The sequence below is a fragment of the Schistocerca piceifrons genome, chromosome 5, assembly GCF_021461385.2.
Source record: "Schistocerca piceifrons isolate TAMUIC-IGC-003096 chromosome 5, iqSchPice1.1, whole genome shotgun sequence".
Lineage (NCBI taxonomy): Eukaryota > Metazoa > Arthropoda > Insecta > Orthoptera > Acrididae > Schistocerca > Schistocerca piceifrons.
In genome coordinates, this window is record NC_060142.1 from 374,641,044 (window position 1) to 374,659,391 (window position 18,348).

The 18,348-nt window shown below is 38.0% G+C and overlaps 1 protein-coding gene across 1 annotated transcript in view; it reads right to left on the reverse strand.

Moving 5' to 3' along the window:
• Positions 1-18,348, reverse strand: part of LOC124799311 (Down syndrome cell adhesion molecule-like protein Dscam2) — a 250,854-nt gene that overhangs the window by 171,129 nt on the left and 61,377 nt on the right. The window contains exon 9 of the mRNA XM_047262898.1: positions 17,091-17,249. Within this exon, the coding sequence (XP_047118854.1) occupies positions 17,091-17,249 (159 nt within the window). The remainder of the gene's footprint in view (positions 1-17,090; positions 17,250-18,348) is intronic.

Below are 18,348 nucleotides of genomic sequence, written 5' to 3' on the forward strand. Positions count from 1 at the left end.
ATCACAGAGAGTCTTTAAACATTGTTTGGGATCAACTACCACTAGAAAATTTCCTGTATCAGTGACTTGGATGTAAGTAAGTGGAACTGAAAACATTCCCAGTAAAGGCACATGATGACATTCATAGGGCCAAATATTTGTCTCAAGTGCCTGCAGAGGGAGCAACCCTAAACTTAAGTGAGGAAATTAGTTTAGCAAGGACACAGAAGCAGCAGTATCCAAGAGTAACTTTTTGTCAATGAACTCATCTAAGTACATTTTCTGGGTAGCATTCTGAGAAGTCTGCAGTTACATAGATTAATCAGTCACTTGGTTCACTTCTGCAGATTGGAATTATTTGCAGCATAACTACCAATACATCTCTCACAAATGTCCGTTTTTGCCACATCTGTGATGTGTTCCCTGCCAGTGAAAGTGAGCACTGCTTATATGGCAAAGGAAACAATATTTATAGCCAGGTAACAGAGCTGCTGCCAATGTGACCTGTCACCAGTGATATACTGTTTTATGGAGTCATCTGGACTGTGGAGCAGGTGAGGGCACCACTGTAGGTGGTGTGTCATGCCACACAACCAGACTGCAGAATGTACTGTGGTGATGTTTCTTTGGGCTGTGGAGGCAGTTTTCTGGGCTTGAGATACTCCCATTACTTTGTGAGAGGGGGGGATCTGATTTCCTCAATATGTGGTTCTCAGATGTGAGTGGGGCATAAGCCGCACCAGGATGTCCTCGATTATAGAGCCCACTTAGTTTATCATTCAAAAACATTTCAAATTGGAGTTCCTACTTAATGCAGGGGCAACAGTCTGGATGATTGACTGATCTGGCCTTGTAACACTAACCAAATGGGCTTTGCTTTTCTGGTACTGCGAACGGCTGAAAGCAAGGGGAAACTACAGCCATAATTTTTCCCGAGGGCATGCAGCTATACTGTATGATTAAATGATGATGCTGTCCTCTTGGGTAAAATATTCCGGAGGTAAAATAGTCCACCACACGGATCTCCGGGTGGGGACTACTAAAGAGGATGTCGTTATCAGGAGAAAGAAAACTGGCGTTCTATGGATCGGAGTGTGGAATGTCAGATCCCTTAATTGGGCAGGTAGGTTAGAAAATTTAAAAAGGGAAATGGATAGGTTAAAGTTAGATATACTGGGAATTAGTGAAGTTCAGTGGCAGGAGGAACAAGACTTTTGGTCAGGTGAATACAGGGTTATAAATACAAAATCAGATAGGGGTAATGCAGGAGTAGGTTTAATAATGAATAAAAAAATAGGAGTATGGGTAAGCTACTACAAACAGCATAGTGACTGCATTATTGTGGCCAAGATAGACACAAAGCCCACGCCTACTACAGTAGTACAAGTTTATATACCAACTAGCTCTGCAGATGATGAAGAAATTGATAAAATGTATGATGAGATAAAAGAAATTATTCAGGTAGTGAAGGGAGACAAAAATTTGATAGTCATGGGTAACTGGAATTCGAGAGTAGGAAAAGGGAGAGAAGGAAACATAGTGGGTGAATATGGATTGGGGGAGAGAAATGAAAGAGGAAGCCGTCTGGTAGAATTTTGTGCAGAGCATAACTTAATCATAGCTAACACTTGGTTCAATAATCATGAAAGAAGGTTGTATACATGGAAGAACACTGGAGATTGACAGGTTTCAGATAGATTATATGATGCTAAGACAGAGATTTAGGAACCAGGTTTTAAATTGTAAGACATTTCTGGGTGCAGATGTGGAATCTAAATTCAATATTTCTTCTGTTACCCAAGGATTTCTACTAGCCCTTGTCTTTTTACTTATTTGACCCTCTGCTGCCTTCACTATTTCATCCCTCAAAGCCACCCATTCTTCTTCTACTGTATTTATTTCCCCCATTCCTGTCAATTGTTCCCTTATGGTCTCCCTGAAACTCTGTACAACCTCTGGTTCTTTCAGTTTATCCAGGTCACATCTCCTTAAATTCCCACCTTTTTGCAGTTTCTTCAGTTTTAATCTACATTTCATAACCAATAGATTGTGGTCAGAGAAAGAAGAAAATACAAAAATGCAGTAAATGAAGCAGGCAAAAAGGAATACAAACGTTTCAAAAATGGTATTGGCAGGAAGTGCAAAATGGCTAAGCAGGGATGGCTAGAGGACAAATGTAAGGATGTAGAGGCTTATCTCACTAGGGGTAAGATAGATACTGCCTACAGGAAAATTAAAGAGACCTTTGGAGAAAAGAGAACCACTTGCATGAATATCAAGAGCTTTGATGGAAACCCAGTTCTAAGCAAAGAAGGGAAAGCAGAAAGGTGGAAGGAGTATATAGAGGTTCTATACAAGGGCAATGTACTTGAGGACAATATTATGGAAATGGAAGAGGATGTAGATGAAGATGAAATGGGAGATATGATACTGCGTGAAGAGTCTGACAGAGCGCTGAAAGACCTAAGTCGAAACAAGGCCCCGGGAGTAGACAACATTCCATTAGAACTACTGACAGCCTTGGGAGAGCCAGTCCTGACAAAACTCTACCGTCTGGTGATCAAGATGTATGAGACAGGTGAAATATCCTCAGACTTCAAGAAGAATATAATAATTCCAATCCCAAAGAAAGCAGGTGTTGACAGATGTGAAACTTACCGAACTATCAGTTTAATAAGTCACAGCTGCAAAATACTAACGCGAATCCTTTACAGACAAATGGAAAAACTGGTAGAAGCTGACCTCGGTGAAGATCAGTTTGGATTCCGTAGAAATGTTGGAACACATGAGGCAATACTGACGCTACGACTTACCTTAGAAGAAAGATTAAGGAAAGGCAAACCTATGTTTCTAGCATTTGTAGACTTAGAGAAAGCTTTTGACAATGTTCATTGGAATACTCTCTTTCAAATTCTGAAGGTGGCAGGGGTAAAATACAGGGAACGAAAGGCTATTTACAATTTGTACAGAAAGCAGATGGCATCTATGAGAGTCGAGGGGTATGAAAGGGAAGCAGTGGTTGGGAAGGGAGTGAGACAGGGTTGTAGCCTATCCCCGATGTTATTTAATCTGTATATTGAGCAAGCAATAAAGGAAACAAAAGAAAAGTTTGGAGTAGGTATTAAAATCCATGAAGAAGAAATAAAAACTTTGAGGTTTGCTGATGACATTGTAATTCTGTCAGAGACAGCAAGGGACTTGGAAGAGCAGTTGAACGGAATGGACAGTGTCTTGAAAGGAGGGTATAAGATGAACATCAACAAAAGCAAAACAAGGATAATGGAATGTAGTCGAATGAAGTCAGGTGATGCTGAGGGAATTAGATTAGGAAATGAGACACTTAATGTAGTAAAGTAGTTTTGCTATTTGGGGAGCAAAATAACTGATGATGGTCGAAGTAGAGAGGATATAAAATGTAGACTGGCAATGGCAAGAAAAGTGTTTCTGAAAAAGAGAAATTTGTTAACATTGAGTATAGATTTAAGTGTCAGTAAGTCGTTTCTGAAAGTATTTGTATGGAGTGTAGCCATGTATGGATGTGAAACGTGGATGTTAAATAGTTTAGACAAGAAGAGAATAGAAGCTTTCGAAATGTGGCGCTACAGAAGAATGCTAAAGATTAGATGGTTAGATGAGATAACTAATGAGGAGGTATTGAATGGAATTGGGGAGAAGAGGAGCTTGTGGCACAACTTGACTAGAAGAAGGGATCGGTTGGTAGGACATGTTCTGAGACATTGAGGGATCGCCAATTTAGTATTGGAGGGCAGCGTGGAAGGTAAAAGTCATAGAGGTAGACCAAGAGATGGATACACTAAGCAGATTCAGAAGGATGTAGGATGCAGTTGGTACTGGGAGATGAAGAAGCTTGCACAGGATAGAGTAGCATGGAGAGCTGCATCAAACCAGTCTCAGGACTGAAGACCACAACAACAATGACTTAATGCATGTAGCTCAGCACCCCACTCTGCATGAGAGTGAGTTGGACCCTTTTTTTGCTGCCAAAATTCTACTCTGGCTGCAAAAATTTGGTTTTTGTCAAAAAATGATCTTGTAATAAAGGAAATATCCTAGAAAACTCAAGTTCTGCTGTTTCATTAATGACTCCAACTCCTGTATTAGGTGATATAGTTCAGATATTTCCTGACAAGATCATCATCTTTTCTCTTTCTGAGTTGGATATTTGACAAACTGTAACACATAACTGCAGTTGTAAGTGGTAGACATACCACAATTCATATTGTTCATCAAATGCTGGAGTAAACGTGGATGGCATGAGAGGTGCTCCTGTTACATTCACGAAGCTTGCATGCCCTATAATTTAGCCGTCATTATCTCCAGGTAATACTACACATTTTTTGTTAGTAGTTGTAAGTATTCATTGGTTGAAAAACACTCTGTCTCATCTAATTACAAAACTGTTCATGGTTCATGAGTCACAGATTGCAATCACTTTCATAAAAGCCAATCTTTACAGACAACCGATGCAGGCACTTAACTTTTTATTCCCAACAAGAGATATGTACAGGATGCTCCTCATGAATAGTACAAGCTATTGTAAGTCCACAGTCCACAGAAAAATCCATTACTTGCTATATCAAAGTTCTGCCTATGACAAAGGTCACAAAACAAACACCTCAGCCAAAATGAAAGTTGCACATTCCGCTGTTTGCATCACAGTTGATTCAGACCAGCCTTGAGCCATTTTATGTGCTGGATTCTGTTGTCATTTTATCAGGGGGCACTCCTGATGACAAGTGCCTTCTGGATAGTGGCATCACAGTGTTTGGCAGTAATATTGCACCAGCTATTCAGTCTGTATAGTGACACTGCATGGCAACAATACAACTATTAACTGTCATGCAGCTTATGCAGCTTTACTGTGAACACTGCTATTTGCCATGCAGCTAAAAGAATTTTTCAGTCCTTTAATCTTGATATTTAAATAATTTGTAGGTAAATTTTAAATTTTATTTTGAATTGGTTGAGATTCCCAGCTTTTTATGTCAGATGGGACCTTCTTCAATGCCTTTCCTCTAGAGTGCACAACACTACTCTGAATCCTCTGTTAAGGAGGCAAAGTCTACACGAAAACTATTTTTGTCTTGTAAATTAAACTGTGTAAATCTCATTTCAGCTGGAACTGATCTTTATTGTTGGTAATAAAAGCCAATATGAAGTAAAAGTATTAGGAAGTGAGTGTAAGAATTCCAGACTCCATAAAAAGGCCTCTGCGAAAGGTATGGTTATATAGTTTGCTTAATGTTCTTACTGATTGTGTTTGCCAAATAAATACTTATTTGCTATAGGTGTACTGCCCCAGAAGATAATTCCATAAGTCAACAGGTGCTGAAAAATGCAAAATAAGCCAACACATTCGGTTACTGTGAGTACTTCCATAAGACAACAGGGAGGCAAAATTAGCCAACACCTTTGTCTTTAGATCAACATGGTGAAAGATGCTTCTAAGGGCAACAAATACCAAACTGAGCTCATCAATTAGTTTAAGTCAGGCAAGGGTACCATTTGGTGATGCACAGACCTGAAAGGTGGGCCGCTTCATCATGTGATACAGTAGCTGTGTTCCTAGTGCATAAAGTCGAAACTATAATGTCCCTGATGTTAATGTTTATGGGGTAACGCAATAATATGCACCCCTTTCCCAACATGCCATGCCAACAAATTTTGCCTCAGAACACACATTTTTGAGAGCTCATTCATTTTATATTCACCTCATCTTCGAACGCTCATATTTATTTATGCATCGTGAATATTGTAACTTTACATATAACATTGTATTTTTACTTACAATCTTTTGCAGTAGCAGTCTGCAAAACTTGTTAACTTTTTATAGTTTAAAAGAATGTAAAATGTTCTGTGAAAAAAATAATTAACCCTTATCTGTTTAAAAGACAATTTCATACAACACAATACAAGTACACTACACACAGATCATTCTTTATGCATTACACTGTCATCAGGGCTATGTCTGGTAATGTTCAGTTGGGGCCCTTTATGAGCATGCTCGTATTAACAAAAAACATTACACTTTTGTACCATCCTTTAATGCTCCAGAATCCTCTATGATACCGTCGTCAACATCAGACATCACCCAGCATTTAATCTCAGACTCATTGTGAGTAAGCACTAAGGCACAGTTTTATTTGTTGAAATGTTGGTGAATAGCCAGCAATAATGTACGTCAGAATAATTTTTGAACCATCATTGTAAATTGCCATACATTTATAGAGATTAGACTCAATGGAGTCTGTGTAAGTTTCTAATGTACAAGGGTTGCCCAGAATGTAATGCACTGCATTTTTTTCTTCAACAATTCTTTATTGAACACAATAAGAATTACACATACCAAAGAATAGTGTGCTATCTACATGCCCTATTTTTCCACATCATCTCCAACCTGTTCTATGGCCTTCCTCCAGCATAAAACTAGGGTGCATTTGCCCTGCCAGTACCAATCCTTGTCCTCATGGTGGAGCCAGTGCTTATCTGTGTGAATCACCTCCTTATCGTTCTCAGAATAGTCTTCCACGAATGGCATCCTTTAATGACATGACAATATCAGTTTGCTGCGACACATTGGGTATGATAGATGTGGATGGTCTCCCTGACTGCTGCAAATCATGGAGGTCCACCAAACTTTCTGATGACTTCATCCTCCATTCCCAGTGAGTAACTGTACTTCTGTCGACAGCAGATGCTTCATAGACTTTGAACATGTATTTGTGCCCCACAGTTTCTTTCTCTGCAGTGAGAAATTCAATGATGGCACATTTCTTGTAACATACATCACTTACAGATGTCATTTTGAAACTTTCCTGAAGATATGCTATCTCTCAGAAGTGACATAAACTTTTCACATTGACTCAGGAGACTTCAGATAATATGTACATAACATTTTGCATTCGTAATGTTGTTTTTGCCTGAGAAAAAAATTGTTGCACATTACTTCCTGGGCAATCCTCTTATGTTTCTGAAGGTTTCAATGAAAACTGATGGGCAAGCTGATAAGCATATGGGTGGGTGTCAAAATAAGTCTATATTGGCTGCAATTAAAATTTTGGTTTGATTATGAAAAAATGTGACAGCATCTCTATTCATCAGCTGAACTCCAGAGATGATGTAGAAGTTATAAAATCAATAATGATACACTGATGAAATATGGGGTTGTCAGCAGCAAAGACGTAGTGCACCTGGATACCAAGACATGTAACAAGCAAGTGAAAATTAAGGTATAAGTGAAGTAAGAAACATTATGTAAGAAGTGAAGGGTAAGCTGGAAAGGACAGCACCATTTGTCCAATATTTAGTGTATCTAAATACTAGAGTACATGGCAGCCTTATAGACCTAACCCTATGCAGTGCTTTAAATGCGAACATTTTGGGCAACCACCACGGGACGCAAAAGGCAAGCAACATGTGGCAGATGCTGTTTATCTGCCCATAAAGGTAATACTCTCTGTACAGTCCACTGATATGAATGAATTAATTGTAACAAAATGTGAGTGCACAGTGATCATAGAGGAGAAAACATACGGAAGATAAAGGTCACAAAACTTATGTCACACTCTGAGGTGAAACAGGCATTTCAGGCCATTTATCTACCTATATTTATGTCTTTCACTTTGGCAATGAAGCAGCCTGTATTTAAGACCAGTATTGGCAGCCAGACAATGACAGTTGATGAAATCACAACATTGTAAATGTGGCTGTAAACATGTGGCACAGACTAAACCAAGCACACATTTAACAAGAATAATGGTGATAGCAGAATGTATTGTTGAGAAGAACCATGTGCCCTCACAGCAGGATGACAAAGAGAGAGAGAGAGAGAAAAAAAGTATCCAAGTGAAACATTCTTAGCATGGTCTCCAAAATCCAAATGCAGGACTATGAATAAGAACCACAGACCTCAAACATTTTGTAAAAAAACCATCAGAACATGTGACCTTCATCTTGTCTAATAGATCAGATAGTGAGTGTACAGTGGTACAGATGAGCATATAGTGGTAATGGCAAAGGGGCCAGCAATAATCTAAACTAGTCCCCCCCCCCCCCCCCCAGAACATGTGACCTTCATCTTGTCTAATAGATCAGATAGTGAGTGTACAGTGGTACAGATGAGCATATGGTGGTAATGGCAAAAGGGGCCAGCAATAATCTAAACTAATCCCCCCCCCCCTTTTTATGCTGAAATATTCCATACTTCTATGGAGTACAAGGGTGATACACAAACACCTTCCCGTATTGTGATGTAACATCAATGGGTTCAGGACAAATTTGGTGAACTTATTGCTTCTAGCAAAGGGAAGACCAAAGTCTATGTACATCTGAGAGTGAGGGGAGGGGGGGGGGGGGAGGGAGGGGGGACAATCAGAGAAAAAGTGGCTGTTATTGTGAACACTTAACAGGGTGTCCCAGAGGAATGGTCAAGCTTCAGGGATATGACAGAAATGATCATTTGAAGTAAAAAGCTTAACATAGACATTTGATCTACCTCAAATGATTTCCAAGATAGAACAAGTTTAATGTACATCGTTATTTATTTTTCACTGTAGCAGGAGCACTACCATCACAGATGTCATGAAAATATGCCATACATGCATATTCTTCATTAGTGTAGATGTGTGGCACTTCAGTGTGTGTAAAAACACAGTTAACTGATGCTTGTCTCTGACACGAACTCAGTCTCCCATACTACTTCATTCACAACATATTATGTACAACTGTGCATTCAATGGGCATGTTAAATGGCAGAAAGAAATCCCAAGTAAAGAGCTTGAAAGTAACAAGGTAGGTTGAGCTAAAATAAAATGTCAAAGAGGTTGGGTGGGTAAGACATATGTGCATGCCACTATCCCAAAAAGAAATGTACATTAAATGTATTCTATTTCATAAAATATACAGATGGAAGGAAGATTATGGTTCAAGAAGTTGACACCAAGGTCATTAGAGATGGGGTTTCAAGAATGGGTAAAAAAATTGGCTGTGCTGGATTTGAACTATAGTCCTCCTGAATTCAAGTACTGTGTGCTTAACACTGTGCCACTTTGCTTGATGAAACCATTAGGAATAGGACATATGTCCATATGAAGTTTTTTGTTTCAAATGAATGTTCCTGCCATATCCTTGAGTACTGGCCATTTCTCCTGGGACACCCAGTATACAACTCCTTGGCTCTCCCTTGTAACACCAATTTACAAGCAGTGATGTTTAAAGCACAGTGCACCATAGATTAACAATATGTTTGCTCTACCTGCCACACATGAAATTCTAGTCCAAGAAGCTCTCACTAAACTTATTATGCAGCTCCCTCCAATCATTCCTCCTAAGTGGAGATTTTAATGCACACAATGTGTTATAGGGCTCAGAAACTACATATCTCCAGCGTCAAACGTGTTGAGGGTCTCCTGCTGTCAACAAATACATGTCTACTGAACAGAGAGCAGCTCACAATCTTCAGCATTGCAACAAGGTCATCCACTGTTATTGATCTCTTGGAATGCTTTGCGGGCCTTACACACATTCTGTAACCAGGAGTAGCTGATGACTTGCACTCAAGTGACCCTTCCCAGTCTGGATTCATTTTTGGTCTTAATAGCATTTTTATTTCTAAACCTGAGGTTATACTTTATGCTGTGTACTGTTAGATTACTTCTGCTTGTTGGATTGTCTGAATGCATTTTTCCACAATATTCAAAACAGTACAGCTATTTGAGATATATAGATATAAGTTATCAGACTTGCAATGTCTCCTGGATCTTTTCACTGTCTAGTAGGCTTGACAGCAGTCTAATTCTGCAACTAGATTTAACATTATTTCTTCAGACAACTACTTATAATGTTGATAACTCTCCTTGTGTAGCTGTTAAATGAAGTAATAGTTTCAAGATCAGCTGTTTTTTCTGTTGTCACATAGTCATAGTTGAATTCACTGCATTGCTGTTGATGTTGACTGTAGTACAGCATCCCACATGAAAACAACTCTGATATTCCTCACACTCAATCCACATGTGTTCACTATGGCAGCAAGAAGTTGTGGTTATTATTCAGTTAAAGACAATTATTGAATGAAAGGTAGCAATTACGGAATTTCTAAATATGTTTATTTTGGCATAGTAGTTCATTAATGAAAATTTTTCTGAGAGAATAGTGTTAGAGAATTTAGGTAATGGTGACTGTTGAACTGATGTTCAAATCAGGTAAATTAATAACTTGGACCGAGTTGTTTACAGTTTTATAACTATAGATATTTTTTTGTGCATTTACAGCTATGGCAAAATTAGCATATCTGTTCCCAGTAGAGATTACAGGTTAAATTGAGGAAATATATGGCACCAACCTAGTCATAAAAAGCCAAGTTTTAGGTTTACAAAGGTAGCCCTGTTAGTGTTTTTGTGTAATTATTCTCAATTTGCATCACTTCAGTGTTCACAAAACTAGTTAGTGAATGCAATGGCAAACTATTACTATCTCATTTGTGTAGCTACTGTAAATTAACCTTGCCTTTATTTCTGTGGTAATAAAAGTTTTCAATTATCTATATAATAAACTTCATTGAACAACACATTAAATTAAATAAACTACACTTATAAGTCATTTTACTGTAATCCTGCCTAAATAATTTTTATTTTCTTCCATGAATGATTTTCTTTAATTTCTGTTATGGAAATTTCATTGTGTGCAGTGCTTCAGCTTAAATTCATAACATAATTGCTGCTGTATAGTTCACACTTCAGTTTTTTTTGTCAAACCATCAAAACATCAGTTAATACTTGCCTTTCACTCAAGAAAGATCTTTAACCAAATACCTTGCAGTAAAACGTCACCACCAAATTGGACGAGTACAAATCTGCCACAGCATCATCAGAAATGACAGTTGGTGTGACAATGTCAACATTTTTTTTTGTTTGGAATGTTGTGGTACTACCTAATTGAGGAATAATGGTCGCCACTTCTGCAGATGTGGACAGCTTATCTTAAAACTTCCATCTGATCTGGCAGTAATACAAGAAGTATTAGCACAATAGGGTGCTATAGTTTGCAGAAGTATTTTTAGGGCTATATCAGAAGACTGGATTATAGTCAGTCATTCAAAATCACTTAAAAGATTCAGAAGATGTTTCGAGTCATAGCAAGAGAAAGCTATTTCAAATAGCTTCAGTGCTTTGAAGATAGTGGACAAAAACAGACAACACAAGAAGCTCAGAAGCAGTTTAATAGCACAAGGCATAAGTTACAAGCTATGCCTGGGAAGAAAAGTCTTAAGAAGACCAAGGGTTATTAGTCAAACGAGTGTCAGAACTACTGCAGAACTCCACCAGGCACCTAGTATTTTAAGACAAGTGTAAGGCATAGCAATGCCACCTGCAATTTAAACTATATAAAGAACTATCTCAGAAAAAAGATCATCAAGTAATAGTAGGATGTACAGGCAAAAATTGGGCCATAACATCAATTATTCAATTGAAGATGAGCTACAGCACATTTCTGAAAATACTCTTTGCCTTAGCGTATAGACTGTGTCACTCTCGAAACAGAATGATAACCCTGGATGAAGCACACTTTGGTAAATGTTAATGCAGCATTTGTAACATTGCTATGATGGAGGGACATTCACACCATGGGTGTGCTTGTCACATTGCTTCCTTATGCATGGCATGGTATATACAGAATGGTTTGCATCTGAATGCTTCTGGTAAGAACTTACTTGCATGACTAAATACCAGAAGTATCCAGTCTGACCAAAGAAGGATTCATTCTATGCCAGATATTACCACATTTTTAAAGGGTAAATACATGTGGAAGCCAGAACTGCAGAATAAATATAGCTACAGTGAAAACTGCAAAATCAGAACAAACTGATACAGCTTGGCAAAACTATGAATATGTAGCAAATTTTGTAGGAAATTTCTGGTATAATGTAAGTACTTTGGGAGTAAAGGAGACCACTCATCAAAAAGCAGAAGCTTTGAATCATTGACAGGCACACACAAAATAAAGAAAACTTCCAAGCTTGCAGTGTAATCCCTGGCATAGGTTTTTTGTGTGTGTGTGCATGCCCACATATGTGTGTGTGTATTCTACCTCAAAAAAGGAATACTCTGAAAGCTAATAGGTCTTCCTTTCTTTTTTTGTGTCTGCCTGTTGATGACTCAACACTTCTGCTTTTCAATTAGTAATATTGAGTTGGTGCATAAGTCAGCAGTATTTTTCCTGAAGCTTAATAACCACAACATATAAATAACAGAGACTTTAGTCATCAATAACAACAATGCAGGAAAAGACAGATTGCTACTTGCCATAAAGAAGACACGTCAAGTTGCAGACAGGCACAATTAGAAGACACTCACATATAGCTTTTGGCCACAGCCTTCATCTGTAAATGAGATGCACATGCACCATTCACAAGAACACAAAAGCAAGCACACCTCACACACATGTGACCACCAACTCCAGCATCACAGGCCAGAATGTGGACATGCTGGAGTTGACAGTCATGTATGCGTGAGGTGTGCTTGCTTGTGTGTTTGTGTGTACGGTATGTTGCTTTTACTGACAAAAGCTGTTGCCAAAAGCTATATGTGGGTACCTTTTAATTGCGACTGTCTGCAACTTGACATGTCTTCTTTATGGTAAGTAGAAATCTGTCTTTTCCTACATTGTTGATATTCTTACTTAGAGTTTCCATTGTTTGATTTTAGTCATCAACAATATATTCTCCTTCACTCTTTACAAGAGTCTGCAAACATTGGGGCAACTTTTTGATCCTACAGCTGTAGAAATCATGTGGTTTTGAGGCAAAGAACTCACATTTGTATTTGAATTTGCTACTCTTATTCCATTCAGGTCACTCTTAATGCTGTAATTTCTCTCTTTAGTCAAGCTGATTCCTGCACCACCTACTATGATCACCTACTATAATCAAAATTGTTGCACACATTTCCTAATCCTGTGTCAGCCATCTAAGGCTAGCACTTGACTTCACAATACTTGTGTGCTTTGGTGCCCTTTGTCTAATTTGTCCTGTACCACCTGCCATGGCTACTACTTAACACAAGACTCCCTTCTTTGTAATCTTTGTTACTGAACTACACATAGTTTGTTCGCTAGAAGTCTGCTTCCCTCTACTGTGACCTACAGTAGGATGAGGCTCTTTCTCACATACTTCAGGTAACAAGTTCAAACTTTTTATATATTGTAAGCTCAGGTGTAATTTAAGAAGGTGTAGAGCTGTTCTGCTTTTGCCCACTACTTGTTACTTTTACCAGTTACCACAGTCTTTCCCCCCTTCCTCCTATCTAGTTCAAATTTTACATAATCTAATTCAGCCTGAAGGGCACAAACCTTTACTTCCTGTTCAGTGATTCTCTTAGACAGTGCCTACTGTTCCATGAGAGACCCTCCTTGAGATCCCCTTCAGTTTCCCACCACAATTGCCCCAATGGAATTCTGCACATACCACTCAAAGACTGCACACTTAAAAATAGAACAAAGTCACTTAACACACTTTACACTACAATAATTTTCGTTATTTGTGAGCCTCAACAGTTAGACCTACAGGTTAGTGCTTCAGATGTATGGTATAATATAAAAAATTAAACAATTGAGATTCAGGATGGAATAATGACAATATTATGAAAAGGATAGCTTGCTACTCACCGTATAGTGGAACTGCTGAGCTGCAGACAAGCACAGCACCAAGACTGCTGAACAAGTAATCTATCGACCACAAGGCCTTCTTCTGAACCAGAGACACGCTCATGCAAACTCACACATACAGCTGTTGCTAAGGCTATATTCACAGCCATAGGCAGTGGTCACATATGTGTTGTGTGTGTGTGTGTGTGTGTGTGTGTGTGTGTGTGTGTGAGAGAGAGAGAGAGAGAGAGAGAGAGAGAGAGAGAGAGAGAGTAGTGTTTGCATGAATATGTGTGTGTATTGTCTACTTCAGAAGAAGGCCCTTTGGCCAAAAGCTTACTCGTTTAGCAGTCTTTTGTTGAACATAAAAAATTAGTTATTTCCACATGAAACAGGAACTCAGCACTCAGTTAACTGCAGATTTTTTTTAAAGTAACTTATTCACAATAAAGTGTAACTTTTAATTACTACTTGTCACAAGCATTACTCAATATTAGATGATATGTACAATTGGCAAAATGCGATGTACTACACTTGGTGCTCTTAGAATCGTCTCTCATTGCATTAACTTATTTTGCACATTATCACTCCCTGTTGTCTTAAGGAATTGCCTTTGGAGCAGTGCACCTAAAGTAAATATAATGTTTATTTAGCAAAAGTGAGCAGTAAGAACATTGTGTAAAGTATATAACTATACATCTTGGAGAAGCCTTTTTAAGGATCTTAGTATTCTTACATTTACTTCTCAGTACATTTATTCTGTAACAGTTTTTGTTGCTGACAATAAAAAACAGTTCCAGCTGAACTGTGATGTACACAATCACAATGCAAGACACAAAAGTAATTTTCATGTAGACTTTGTGTCCTTGTCCAGGGTTCAGAATGAAGTTATACTCTCTGGAGGTAAAATGTTTAACAAGTTCCTATAAATGTAAAGTAGGAAATTGAGTATCACTGTCAGTTCAAAAGAAAATTAACAACACTTCATTAGCCACTTTTTCTACGTATTAACTGAGTATCTAGATTCAGTGATCTATAAGTTGTGCTAGCTAAATGGGAAGTAGCAGCAGTGTTTGTTGTAAAACTGCGATAAGTTACTGCAAATAGGACTAAGAATTTATATAAAATATTTCTGTGGAAAAATACCATTGTAATCATATATATGTAAGCCTAATACTAGAGAATCATCTGTGATATAGTGAAACTGATGAGTCAGAAATTTTTTTTCCAAAGTCACAACTTTTTTACTAATTTACTCAATTACATTTAGTTGGTATAAGCACGAGTATCAGTAAGCAGTATAGTGATAATTAATTGTTAACATGCTACATACAGGGTGTGGAAAAACAATTTGATCACAACTGCAGGGCAGAAAGACAGCTTCTAGCCAAGGAATTTGTGTATAGGAAGTTGGGGTCACAGTTGCATATTTATGGCATTACATGCATCACTCTAGCTATGTGATGGTCTTCAAGTCTGAAACACTCTTTTTTTTTTTTTTTTTTTTTTTTTTTTTCAGACACAAACAAACTGCACTCTACTTACTGTCACTATGAAGGACCAATGTACAATGCAGGATATTGGTTTTAATTATCCATTCATCATATTCTCCTTAGATACAGTGTAGTTCAACTAAAGTAGGTATCAATAAGTGAGTGTTGTGAAGCAGCAACACGGAAAATGGTTTCACATGAAATGAACCAAGTGACATGTACTTGGCCTAAGGTGCTGCTCATGGCAAAACAAGGGCAGCTCATAGGGTTTACCAGGAATGTTATCCATGTTGCAGGCTGTCTACAAAAAAAATACTTTTGTGTCAATTGATAGACACATGGGAGAGACAGGATCTTTGTGGGCAAATAAGCATGATGCAAGAAGGAGACATACTGTTTGTACAGTTGAGTTAAATGAAGATGTGATACATTGCAAAGAGCAAGATACAATGACAAGTACCAGATGCACTGCTCATGAATGTGGTGTGGACCAGTGTCACATCTCTGCTGGTATAAGCTGTGGGTCTGGACAACTTCCCTAGGCATCTGGAATTTGTTGATTGTTTCATTCAATGTGTAGCATGAGAGCTGCATTTCCCTGAACATGTGTTGTTTAGGAATGAGACTCTATTTACCCATGAAGGCATCTTCACTTCACACAACGGCTGCATTTGGGAACTACAGAATCCGCATGCAGCATACAGCCATGGTAATCAAGAGCAATCCATTGTAAACTTGTGGGCAGGAATTTTGAATGACTTAGTCATTGACCCTACATATTATCTCAAAGGTCGAATGCTCACAAGTACCTTGTGCTTTTGCAACAAGTATTGCCAGCACTGCTGGAGGATGTACTGCTTGGAATTAGGCAGAACCTTTGGTTCCAACATGACAGCACAACTCTAAATTTTGCACTTGTTGTCTGAGGTCATCTAGAAGGAAATTAGCTGACAGATAGATTGGACATGGGGGCCTCCATGTTTGCCAGACTTAGGACCACTGAAGTATTTCCCCAGGATAGCATGAAAGACAGCATGTATGCAACATGGGTTGAGGATGGAACAAGGCTTATGGCAGCATAAGTAATTCAGACTACTCTAGGTGTGTTTCAGAGAACATGTCAATCCCAGCATTAGTTATGCCAGTATGAAAAACGTAGTCAGTTTGAGCATTTGCTGTGTCATATTCGTGTTAATTAAGTTGTGGCAAGCCTGTGTACTAGAGAATACTCATTTTTCATCTACTTTCACCTTTTTAGGTTATGTTGTAATATGAATCATAGAGATGTGACTGTCTTCATTTCTAAAGAAGGACCATATGGTACGTCAGCTAAGTACAGTACACATGTATGTCATGCTAAAGTTTTTCTTATCTCATCATGACAGTTAGTCCAAACATTTGTTTACGTGTACATTTTCTGTGAATTGCTTTTCATTTTGGGTAAAGATGTCTATATACCAGATTTAAATTAAATTCAAGTAGCACTAAAAATATGCAACTACGACCCCTAGTTCATATACTCAACATCCTTTGTTTGATGCTGTCTTTCTACCCTACACTTTTGGTTAAATTGCCTTTCTGCACTCTGTATATTAAGTTCCTATGATGTTGTTGTTGTATATTAATGTATACTTTGACTCAGTCCACATTCCTGACAGTTCTCTTTCTTCACGTGGTCTACGAAACATCTGAATGAATGAATCCCTAGCTCATGAATTCTGGATTCGCCAGACATGTATCCAGCCAGCGAAGTCTGAGGTGTTCAGTTTACAGTCTAATGCTAATTTCTAAACTAAGTTTCTTTACATATTGTAACACATGAAGACATATTCCTATGGAATGGCCCTAACACACTTCTTTGTTATCAATAATCTTATCATATACGAAAATGTTCAATGTATTTTTGTTGTAGTTTCTTCATTCCTTACATACCAGTAATTAATCAAGCTGTATATTTACCATCTTCTTCTGTTGTGCAGTGAATTGGGTTTGACCGAATGCCTTCTCCTGCAGAAGTTAGTGCCAACACTCTTATACTGTAATTTGTGAACTTTGCTAATCCGTGGAGGTTGGTCTCTAAGTTTGTTGTTTTCTTTACCTCCACATCTGTAGAACCACCTAAAAATCATTGATTTATGGTCAAGAACCCTGACATAAAAAAGAAATGCTGAAACTGAAAAAAACTATATTTTATACAACATTCACAATATTATGGAACTATATGGATGTGGAAATGGAGTTATAGTTTGACAAATTTTATAGTTATCGGCATTAAAAGTTCACACCAAATTTCTGGCATTGGGTTCCCAGGTTCTATTTACTGATCAACCTCAGCAAAACAGACTCATGAAGCTTATATTTAAACTAAGATTCATTGTAGAAGCTTTTGGAGAGTGAGGGTATGCTAATGTCCAAGTTAAGCATAATCAAGAGATGGTAATATGTTTTAGAGAGCAAGGTAAAGATGAGCCATAGCATACAAATTTAGAACTTCATTGAATGCAAGTAAATTTCATCAGACATTATACGTTGCACTGACATGAAATGAATGAACAAAATTTCTGTAAGTACCTTATCCTGCTTGGCTGAAAAGTTTTAACTGTAACCACAGTCAACATAAAATAATTTTAATAATCACCATGAGGAGCATGACAGAGGGAGAGACAACTGGTTCTCTGTAGCAAGTGACAACAGCAAAATGAGAACATAAATGATGCAGGGCGGTTGCGAGAGGAACATTCCTACTGAAATTCAACATCATGAGAGTAATTTCCTTGTGAACAACTGTGGTAACACCTACCCCTCCCAATCCCCCAATGGCTTTCTGGCATCAGACATCATTTTTACCTGGGAACATAAGATCAAACCATGTTTCATTAGTACCACACTGCAGTCAATTTGATGAAAACTTTTGGGAGAGATCAGTGGTGGTACAGTTCAATCATTGATTTCTGTCAAAAATTTCCTTGATATGTGTCTGGAAACCACTACTTGAAAATCTTTTCTTGCTGACTGTTGCACCACCATCTCAGTTCCTGTATGTAATGACTTAGATTTTTATCTATCTGTGTAGGATTTATTCAAATCATTCTCCTACAATGAAGGTTAAAATGCTATTCTGTAAGTTTTGCTACCCTAAACATTTTGAATCCTTTGTATGCAGACATTATGTCTATCTACATTTACATACATACTCTGCAAGTCACTATATGGTACT